This window comes from Carlito syrichta, unplaced genomic scaffold (genome assembly GCF_000164805.1).
Source record: "Carlito syrichta isolate Samal-C Ts95f unplaced genomic scaffold, Tarsius_syrichta-2.0.1 Scaffold303315, whole genome shotgun sequence".
NCBI classification, from domain to species: domain Eukaryota; kingdom Metazoa; phylum Chordata; class Mammalia; order Primates; family Tarsiidae; genus Carlito; species Carlito syrichta.
This window is the reverse complement of record NW_007247411.1, coordinates 2519-14254: the sequence shown is the minus strand read 5'-3', so window position 1 is coordinate 14254 and position 11736 is coordinate 2519. Positions and strand designations below refer to the sequence as shown.

At 38.5% G+C, this 11736-nt stretch overlaps 1 protein-coding gene across 1 annotated transcript in view; it reads right to left on the bottom strand.

Moving 5' to 3' along the window:
* Window positions 1-3786, bottom strand: part of LOC103260721 (cytoplasmic dynein 2 heavy chain 1-like) — a gene marked incomplete at its 5' end in the record, with an annotated part of 80695 nt that extends 76909 nt beyond the window's left edge. The window contains one exon of the mRNA XM_021712488.1: window positions 3770-3786. Coding sequence (XP_021568163.1) covers window positions 3770-3786 — 17 coding nt within the window. The remainder of the gene's footprint in view (window positions 1-3769) is intronic.
* Window positions 3787-11736: the final 7950 nt, after the last annotated feature.

Sequence of the window (11736 nt, the reverse complement as noted above, 5' to 3'; positions counted from 1 at the left end):
GCGCCTGGGGCGCCCCATCCTCCTTCTCCAGCCCCCAGCCCGGTGGGGGGCCCACTGGGGACGCGGATGCTCTCCCACGGCGCCCACGTGGCCTGGCCCAGGGCTGCAGATGCGGCTTACCCCAGGCGCCAGCGGCCCAGGTGGGGTTGTCATCCTGAGAGTTTCTGTCCTATCCCGAGCTGCGGGATTCGCCGGCCACCACAGCCAACAGCCATGCGCATGCTGCGCGCACTCTGGCTAGGGGGGCTTGCGGGGGCTCCTCGGGGGAAAGGGGGTGCCCCGCCTTCGGGCCACGTGCCAGGGGAGCAGTCTCACTGAGGCAGGAGGAGCCTACCTCGCGCTTACTCGCGCCATCACCTGCCAGGGCTGGGCCGTGGGCCTCTTCTGGCCACCCGCCCACCTGCGCACCTGACACCTGGGCTTGGGAGGGAGGCACCGGAGACCCTGCCCCCCGCACGTGGGCTGAATGTGGGCAAAGCCCCTGACCACCTGACCTGGTAAAAGGGCCTGCCCTGCCCCTGCAGATTAGCTGGGGCCGGTTTCCCCCAGGCCGCCATGCTCGCAGTCGCCCTTGCCCCAGGCTCGCATCCAGGCAGGGACCCCGGCCTCACGCAGCTGCCTCACCCGATCGACACAGCTGCGGAGCCCTGCTTCCCTGTGGTCCCTGCCTCAAGAGGTCACGGTCAGATCTCGCCCTCAAAACAAAGCTTCTGCAGCCTCTGTCCCCCGCAGCACCAGGGGTAGAGAGGGAAAAGGCAGGCAGGCCAAAAAAGGAAGCCAGCAGGCCATACTCGGCACACTGCAGATGCTCCTTTAAGGAAACACAAACAAGTAATTCCAAAAAAGAAAGGGAGCAAGCAAGGAAACAACATAAACTGTTATCTCAGTAATAGCAACTTTAGCAGATAAAAATAACAAAATAAAAATAGTCTGCTCTCACAGATGAAGAAGAACCAGTGAAAAAACACTGGCAATCTTCAAAGCCAAAAGATTCAACACAAAGGGTCCTCCCAGCCCCCAAGTAATGGAACCTATTCAAAATGACCTGTCCTTGATGACAGACATAAAATCATAGATTATGGACAGCAAAGAGACTCAGCGAGATCCAAGAGAAAGTATACACCCAAATCAAATAGGCCACAAGAGCAGTCAGTATAGGAAGTGAAGGCAAACTTGTCCATCCTAAGAAAGAACCAAACTGTACTCCTGGGAGTAAAGAATTCTTTTGTGGAGTTTCTAAACACAGTAGCATGCTTTAACAACAGAACTGACCAGGCAGACGAAAGAATGCTAGAACTCGAAGGCCGAATCACAGAATTAACCTACTTTGACAAAACATAAGAGGTAAAGAACTAGGAAAAACAGGCAAAGCCTACAAGAAGTCTGGGTTATATAATGATACCAAATAGACAGTTGATGGCATTCCTGAGAGAGAAGGGGAAATTGAGAACAACCTGAGACAAGCTTTCCAAGATATTATCCAAGAAACACTTCCTCTTTCTCTTCTTAATGAAGGGGGTTTAAAATCCTTCCCAGACAAGCAATCCCTAAGAAAATATGCCACCTCCAGACCAGTCCTTCAGAAATACTTAAGGAAGTTCCAAACATAAATTGAAAGACCAATACCACGCACCACAAAAGCATAAGTAAGCACAGAGACTGTAGGTGGTATAAACCAACCACAAAGCTGAGAATACAAAGTGGCTTCTTAACAACAATATGATACAAACAAACCCTCACTTATCAATAGTTAAATGTTAACAGACTGAACATGCCATTCAAAAGGCATAGAGTGATCCATTCTTCTGCTGTCTTCAGGAAACCTATCGCACTGCAAATGATACCCACTGGCTCAAGGTAAAAAGATGTTCCACAAAAACAGAAAACAAAAAAGAGGAGCGGTCAGTATTTGTATATCAGATAAAACTGACTTTAAACCACTAAAAGTTAAAAAGGACAGTGAAGAGTACTACATAATGATAAAGGGTTCAATTCACCAGCAAGAACTATCCTTCTTGAATGTGTATGCACCCAACATAGTAGCACCTGGGTTTATTAAACAATTGTTAATTAATCTAAGAGAGAACAGACAGCCATACAATAATAGTGGAGGACTTTAATACCACCATCAACAGCTATAGCCAGATCATTTAGGGAGAAAACCGATAAAGAAATGTGGGACTTAAACTTGACACTTGACTAGTAATAAGACTTAATAGATATTTACAGAACCCAACAACTGTAGAATATACATTTTTCTCATCTGTACACAGAACATATTCTAAGGTCAACCACATATATACTCGGCCATAAATCAAGCATGAGCAAAATTCAAATTATCAAAATCATACCAAGCATCTTCTCAGACCACCAGCAGAATAAAAATAAATATCACCACCAACAGGAACTCTTAAAAACACACAAATGCATGGAAATTAAACAACATGCTCCTGAATATTTTGGATTAACATAGAAATCAAGACAAAAATAAAAAGATTCCTAGAAACAGACAGAAATAAAGATACAACATACCAAAATCTCTGAGAGATCATGAAAGCAATGCGGAGAGGGAAGTTTGTAATACTGCACACACACATCAAGCAAAGAAAGAGATCTTAAGTAAGCACCTAAGATATGTCACCCCTAAGAAAACTGGAAAAACAAAAACAGTCAATTCCAAAGCTAGCAGAAGGAAAGAAATAATCAAAAGCAAAGATAAAGCTAAAAGAGAACAAAATTTTTTAAAAAAAGAAAGAAAAGGATCAACGAGTCAAAAAGCTGGTTCTTTGAAAGAACAAGTAAGATTGGCAGACCCCTGGTCAGATTAACAAACACAGAGAGAGAGAAATTTTTAATAAACACAGAAATGAAAGAGAGTAAAATAAGAAATAATAAAAGATTATCAGAGGTTATTACAAACACCTGTATTCATGTAAGCTAGAAAATCTAGAAGAAATGGGTAAATTCCTGGAAATATACAACCTCCCAAGATTGAAACAGGAAGAAATTGAAACCCTACTCTGACCACAACAAGCATAGAAATTGGTTCCGTAATAAGACACCTTCTTGCCAGAAAATGCCCTGAGCTACATGGTTTCTTTGCTGAATTCTACCAGCCATACAAGAAAGAACTGATACCAATCCTATTAAAAGTATTCCAAGCCATTGAGAAGAAAGGAATTCTCCCTAGCTCATTTTATGAAGTTAATATCATCCTGATACCCCAAAATGGCAAAGACTCAAAGAAAAAAAGGAAAATAAGGTCAATATCCCTGATGAACATAAATGCAAAAATTCCCAACAAGATACCAACAAATCACATTCAGTAGCACATTACCAGGATCATTCATCATGAACAGATGAGCTTTATTCCTGGGATGCAAAGCTGGTTTAATGTACGCATATCGCTAAATGTAATACACTACATAAACAGATTTAAAATCAAGGACCATATGGTTATCTCAATAAACACAAAAAGGCACTTCATGAAATCCAGCATGCCTTTTGGATAAAAACCCTCAAACGCCTAGCATCAAGGAACATTCTTCAAAATAACAAAATCCATCTATCACGCAACTGCACCCAACATCGTACTTAATGGGCAGAAGCTGGCAGCATTCTCCCTGAGAAGTGAAACAAGGCAGGAATGTCCATTCTCACCATCCCTATTTAACATAGTACTGGAAGTCCTAGCCCGAGCAATGAAGCAGAAGAAAGAAATTATGGGTATCCAAACAGAAAAGAGGAAGTTAAATTATCTCTCTTTGCAGATGATATTATTCTATAGCTGGAAAGCCCTATGTGTCCCACAAAAAAACTCCTAGCACTGATAAACAACTTTGGCAAAGTCTTGGGATACAAAATCCATGTGCAAGAATCAGTTGCATGTCTATACATCAACAGCAAGCGAGCTGAGACCCAAATAAAAAACACAATCCCATTCACAATAGCCACACACAAAAATAAAGTTTCTCAGTATTCATCTAACCAAAGAGGTGAACGATCTTCATCATAAGAATTACAAATTACTGCTCAAAGAAATAAAAGATGACACCAAAAAATGGAAGTATATCTCATGTTCGTGAATTAGAAGAATCGATATTGTCAAGATGTCTACCACCCAAGGCAATCTACAGATTCAATATAACACTGCACAAAAGGGCCTAGCTATCTCAAGAAGACAAGTAAAAGCAATTAAACATATAAGGATTATGAAGGAAAAAGTCCAAATCATCAGTTTTCCCAGATATTATAATTTCCAGGTAAAACAAAATTATCATAATTTTCATATTCATAATACATTCAATTATATTAATAATATTTTTCTCTCTGAAATGAATAGAAAATCATTAAACAACATTATAATTAACTTTGACCCAAATATCACTTTTTAGATGATTATTTGGGAGCTCTTAAAAATTAGTCAATATTAGTAAAACCATATACAAAATGTTAACAGTGAGACATTGAAGAATATCCAGAGGTTTATCTTTCTAACGTTAATATATGCAGAATAAAGGCAGGGAAACCTCTCCCTAAATTTCTCATGTTTCTCAGTAAAAATATTTATGTCAGTCACACAACACACAAGACCAAATGGTAATTTATGTTGGTGATTTGTGAGATGAGATTTCACTCAATATCAAAAGTGAAATATACAGGCACTCTACCATGTTAAGAACTTATATCACCATTTTTCCAAGGCAATAGCACATTAAGAGCCTGAAAATAAATCTCAGGAGATAGCTAACTTGTACAATTTCAACATAAGTAAATTAAGAATGAACATCTCACTAAAGGATATTTAAAGTCACACAAGACTAGTGAACATGCCAGTTTCCCAATACTGAGATATATCACTTGGATTAATAGGCTAAAAACACCTCATTATCAATCATAGACACTGACATTCTGTGTATAATTCTGGGTAATACTAAATAATTAAGACTTGTGTTCACCACTAAGTTCCATGAAATGCTCTGCCCCAAGATGATGTTTTGTTGCACTTGGAATAAACGGTGGTTCTAATCATCCTACTTGCTGAGAGTAAAAATATACTTTTGTTATTTATGAAAGTACAAGTAAGACAGAGAATATATAAACATGCCATATTGTGTATATGTACACCCAAATACAAGCACATACAAGACCTCATCTCTAATACTTTCATCTATTTATTTACTTTTAATATTTATATATCACTTTTGAAAACAGTCTGTCAGTTATTTTAAAGATTAAACATATGCCTGTTGTATGATCCAGCCATTCCACTACTGGGTAAAGACATAAAATGTCCAACTGTTCGTAGAAGCTTAATTTTAGGAGTCCCAAGCTGGAAACATTCTAAATGTCCTTCACTGAGTGAATGAATAAACACACTGTGATATAGTCACACAATAAAATACTACTTAGTAATAAAAAGGAAAAATCTCCTGATATATTTCCTATAAGTGAATCTTATAATAATTATGCTGAGTAAGAAAGAAGCCATACAGAAGAGAGTACTTAACTATTATCTTCTTACATAAAATTCTAGAAAAGGCAAACCAACATTGATAAAAAGTAAGTCAGAGGTTGCCTGTGTGGAACAGGGGAGAGGAGACTGGAGGGAAAGCCAAAAGAAAACTTTGGAGGGTGATGGGAATGTTCACTTTCTGAATATGACAGGCTCACAAGTATGCACACGTCCAGCCTCATCAAAATATACCCTCTAAATATGCACTGCTTTTTAGATGTCGGTTCAGCTCAATGAAGCTGGAAAAAGTGAAAGAAAATGATTAAGACAATGTTACACAGTTCACAGAATTACTGGGAACGTTCAAAAGTGGGCTTACCACCAGTTAAAACACTGATCATTCTGGTGGGCAAAAAGTAAAGAAAACCTGATACACACTGCTACTGACCACAGAGGCTCTGGCTTTTCTGTCGCCACTGGCCTTGGCTCCAGACGATGCCCGGGAATGAGAACTTGCTCATTAGTGTTAGAGGGCACACATCTGCGTGGTTCCCAGAAGTTTCCTCTTGGCACTTTGTCATCCCTCCCTCTTACCTCCCATCGCCTATCACCAGGTTACCACTGATTTCCTTTTTTGAAGCACAGAGTCCTTTGTTGCTGCCTTCCAAGAGAGCATGGAGACCACCTCTTTAATTCACGAGTTCCCTGTTCACAAGCTAGGGCTGGTGCCTGGCAGGCCTGTTCTCTTAACTGGGACAGGAACTCAGAAAGTGAGCATTTGCCATTTTCAAAACACCTTGACATGCCACCTTCCACAAGACTTTTTTGGAGGAAGGTTCTAAAAGCTGTGAATATTTAGCTAGGTGAAAAGGCCAAGAACACACATTTTAAAACTTTTAAAAGTTTTACTACGAATATTTTCAGAGTTACCCAAAGACACCCATCATCTTGATTCAACAACTGTCAACATTTTCCTGCACTTGCTTCGTTCATCCTCATTTTCTTTTGTTAATTTCTTTTCCTTAAGTGTTTTAGAACAAATCCCAGACGCCATATTATTTAACTCCTTACAAATTTAGTATGTTTCTCTAAAGAAAATGGACATAACCACAATGCTATTTCACTCAATAAACAATAAAAACGATTGGTATCATGTAATAATAACCAGTCCATATTCAGATTTCCCTGATGATCTCAACATTTGTTTTCTTGGATGATTTGAACCAGAATCCACAGAAAGGCCTTGTAGTTGTTAGGGATTAAGTCCTTTTTAATGCAGAGCAGTCCCTTGGCTTTCCCTTTTACCTGGCATTAGCCTGCTGATTAAACTGAGTTTCTCATCTTACAAAATACCCTGCATCCTGGATCCAGTGGAGTCATTTAGCTTGTTCTTTCACCCCTGTGTTTCCTGCCACTGAGGACTTAGTTCTAAAGCTTGATTACCTTCAGGTTCGCTTTTTTTTTTTTTTGAGAGAGAGAATCCTTTTGGAAAGTGCACCACTTTATAGTGCATCCTACCAGGAGGCACATAGTATCTAAGCGCCTCCTCTCTGTAACACAAAGAATGCTTACTTACTCTCCTGCATATTTCCCCATCAACCTTCCATCTAATGAGTTCAATCACTGATACTATTATGTGAATCAATTATTTTAGTAGGGTTTGTGAAATAATGATTTTTCAAATTCCATCATTCTTTCCATATGTATTACCTATAAGTATTCAATAAAGAAGAGCTTTTTTCCATAATCATAAAATATAATTCATAAAGAAAAGGTAAGATAAGCACTTGATTCTTTTTCAATTGTACTTTCAGAGAGACACTTATTATCTTACTAAATAATAACCTAATAAAAGTCTATAATATTAGTATATTTATTATTTCCACATATTCAAAAAGAATAAATATAAAATCATTGTGTATATTACAAAATTATGTAGACTGATAATATCCTTCTTTTTGTCTTAACTGGTCTTATCACTCAAAATGTAAAAAAAGTATTCAAACTCAGATTTGCCTACAATTAGAAGTCAGAAATTATACACTATGTAGAAAAATACAAATAGATTATTTCTTTTTGCTGATGGTGCTATTGACAAAGTTGTAGCTAATAAATATGCTCTTGCAATATGGGTTAATATATTCAAATAGAAGGATATCTGAGAGAAAAGAGTACTTTAAGCTTCCTGATTTCAAAAAACGAGTTTCCCAGGAACTTGTGACTTCTCTAATAACTGATGAGAAGCCATTTGAGTCAGGATGACCACAGCAGCTGGGCACATAAAAGCCACTCAGTGCAACGTTGCTAACATGATTACACTAGCAATTAATCCTCAAGTCTTTGGCAACAGGAAAACCATCATTACATTTTAAGAGTATGTATAACGCATCTAAAATGTTTGCTATTGAGCCTATGGAAACATAATAAAGTTCGAGAACTTCAAAGCATGTTTCAAAAAAATCAGTCAATATGTAAATAGCAGTTCAAGAAAAATATATAGCTCTTATAGAAAAAAATATATAAAACTCTTACAGAATGAAAACGAATCAAAAATCTGACTAATGACGCTAGCCTCCAAAATCCACTGCTTTTGCGCACCAGAATTAGCTTGCTGCGGCTGCCTCCTCACTTGTCTCTTGGCCTTAAGTCTCACTCCCTTGCTGCCTGTTCTCCACGGGCCGCATAGTGCAGGGTGATCTAGCTATTTCTACGGCTCACAAGGCTCATTACCTAGTCCAGCTCCACCCTGCTACCTCCCAGCCATATGGACCACTCTCCCCCTCCCTCACTGTCTTCAGCCACATCTGCCTCACTGCTGTCCTTCCAATGGAAACAGTGGGAGTGGCCCATAAATCTATGGAAAGAAGTCCAGTCTCATTAGTAATAACAAATATGAATTAAGATCACAGTGGAATGCCATTTTATAACCCCCCAGATAGTCAAAAATAAAATCACCCCAAAATACTAAGTGCTAATAGGATTAAAAGAATGTGGATACTACATACTGCTGGTATGAGAGGACATTATTAGTACAACCACTAAAAACCATTTAACATCCCATTTATATTCCTGAGCACATATGCACCGGAAGACATAGTCACAAATGTTCACAGCAGCACTGTTTCAATAGCCAAAAAACACGGAAGTAACCGAACTGCTCATCAACAGGGAAATGAATAAACAAACTGTCATATTTATATAAATAAATATTACAAATGAAATTATAGACAAACCAACCACACGAATGAATCTTGGAAAAACAAAGTTGGAGGAAAAAGCACATCCTAGAACACCCCATGCAATATGCTGTTTTATAACGTTCAAAATATAAGTAAACATAACAATTTTTTTTAGGCACAATGTGAGAAAGAGAAAGGGAGAGGAAGGGAGGGGGACAGGGAGGGAGGAAGGCAGGGAGAGAGAGAGAGAATGCATGCAATACAACTATTAAAACATATTTATATACCTAACCCACAACTGTACCCAACAATTTTAAAATAAAAAATATGTTAAAAAAGTAAAATAAAAATAGTTTTTATTTGAAAAAAAAATCTGAAACTATAGAAAAGTTTTCAACAAAACAGACGGTGTACCCTTCAGCAGAAAGGCACAGATAGAAGAGAATGACTAAGTTGATGCAAGTTCCTGGTAACTTCTTAGTTCTTAGGTGCCGTTCTTGGTTCATTTGTTTCATTATGTCATCATGCTCTGAATGTTTAATTATATATTATACATTAATGGTGTATATATTCTTTTAAATGAATCAGATGTTACACCTTTAAAAAATAGCACAAATTCGAGATCAGAGGAATACCTAAAGGTATTAGTGGCCTCATGAAAAACACACAGCACACTTAGGGGACTAAGTGGTCCACGTGTTAGGGGACTGAGTGCTAGCTTATATAAATACTCAAGAGAGGTCTGTTTGATGAGGTGACATTCAGAAACCTGAAAGAACAGACCAGACGTTCAGCTATCTAGGGTGTGAGTGTTCCAGACAAGGCAGCATGAAGACTCTCAAGCAGAAGCTCAGGGCAGGTGTGGCCAGCGTGGCTGCAACACATTGAGCAAGGGGAAACCAACTGGTCAAGAAGGCCACGAAGGAGCAGAAGGCCTGAGCTAGGTGGGCCTTGCAGACCTCAACAGGAAGTGCTTTTATCCCGACTGAGAGGCGAAGGCCTGGAGAGCAAAATGACTATTTCCATGACACCTACAGCATATGAGCATGTCCATTCTTCTGTCAGCTCTTATTTCCTGGACAGAGGCAGACTGGCCTAGGACGAGAAGGGGATCTCACCCAAGACCAAGTCTCATTTGCTGTATCCAAAATCCCCATGGAAAGATGTAAGTGCTTGTGTTGATGTTGATTCACACGACTTTTAAAACGTTCTTCTGAATCACACAGGGTATTGACGAGATGCACAAAAGTAAAACTATTTGCACCAAAATTTCAAAGAGATTATCTCAAATTGCTCCAGGGATTCACTGATTTCCAAAGAAAGTGAAGGAGTTGTGTTGCTGAAGGCTATTTTAAGAACTGCACTTTACCATGTCCCTGAATGTGTTAATTCCATAAATCACAGCTCAAAATTGTTGAAGCATACAGTCTTAAACAAGATATTCAACAATATGACACTTTTTTCTTATGGCCATGGAACCAAATCACAAACTCAGTACAAGGAAAACACTAAAACACTTTCTGGGGGCGTGGGGGCATTGTCTGTTTCAAATGGTAGAACAAATATGGTGGTTTCCAAGTTGAAGAACTGTCTTTTAGTTTAAAGCACTCATTTAAGGGGGAAAAAAAGGCTTTAAAGAATTGAATTCCTGGAAGTAGCCTGCAATGTGGAGAATTTAATAATTCAAGAAACTTGGGTTATACTGCTGGGTCTACTTTTCACCATTATATGAAATTAGGAACTTAGTATCTCTCTAAATAAGTTTAGAAAAGACTATTTCTAAAGTCTGTTCCAGCAGTACTTACTTAAAAAAAAACAAAAAAAAAACTGAGCCTGTATTCAAATAAAAAATGTGACACTACTTTGACCAGATTGTAAAAAATAATCTGACACACAGACTTGAGAATATTTAGAATACTAAAATGAGGAATTCTGTATAGCTTTTCCTTATTCTAGTACAGATGCTCTCAAATTAAGGATGCCTAAGATTCACCCAAAATGCTTGTAAAAAAAATACAGAATTTCAAAGTCCTACTTTCAGACATACTAATTTTACAGACCTGGGATAGGATTTAAAGACCTATTTTGTAAGCAAACTTCCCAGATAATTCTGATGTAAGTGGCCAACCACACCACGCTGGGAGCAATGGTCCAGGATTTAACTTAGCTGGAAAGGCAATCATGTCCGTTTAAGGATTACTTTAAATAATCTATATCTATAACTATGGATTAACAACTGTTAAATTAAAAATGGGAAAATTTTAAAAACGCTGTTAACAGGCTTGAGTCTTGCTTTTTTAATGACATGGAGACAAATATGGGAAAGAGAACTAGAAAGCAAGAGAATTGTTTGGATAGTTTGAGCTTAAGAATCGCCTGCCAAAGTTTTGAATGAAGTGATTCCACAAAGAAGTATAGTACATAGATAGCAGCTGTGTGTTACTGGTACAGATAAGAGCCTACAGCTATCAAACACAGCAGCTTTAGTCGACAGTCTTATTCCTTCTTTGACTGTATTACCCTGGCTTTAAGGTTTCACCACTTTGGTTAAAGCTTTGTGTTCCTCGTTGATTTTATATACTTGTTACCTAAATTCCGGGCGGATTCTTAAATCTCTAGTCTTTATGCCTGTGACGAACTTCCTTCATCCTTCATGTGGTCATATTCACTCGCCTTACGTCCACAGTGTGTCTTTCAGGCCATGACTTTGTTTGTTCTTGGAGAGGGCAGCTGCTGCATTTCAAATATGCTAGCATGGCAGCAGTTATGAGAGCTGCTCTTTAATTCAGCCTCAGATTCTAATAGCTTAAGATATCATAATGAGCGTGTCAGATATGCAGATGCCAAGGTATCCAGATCAGTAATGGACACAAATTCCACTTAGTCTTTTGAATAGTAATGAAAAAGTAAACAATTTCACAAGATACCAAATTACCTAATGATCTTTGCTCCAGGTTTCACTTGCACATAAATACACTTAGCCTTGCAATAAAAAAAGTTCAATGCTCTGAAGGTTCACGGAGGATAGAGGCTAAGGATGAAGCTTCACAGGAAGATGACTTAATTGTAAAATGCTTATTTTAATGTCAAGAGTCTTTAGAT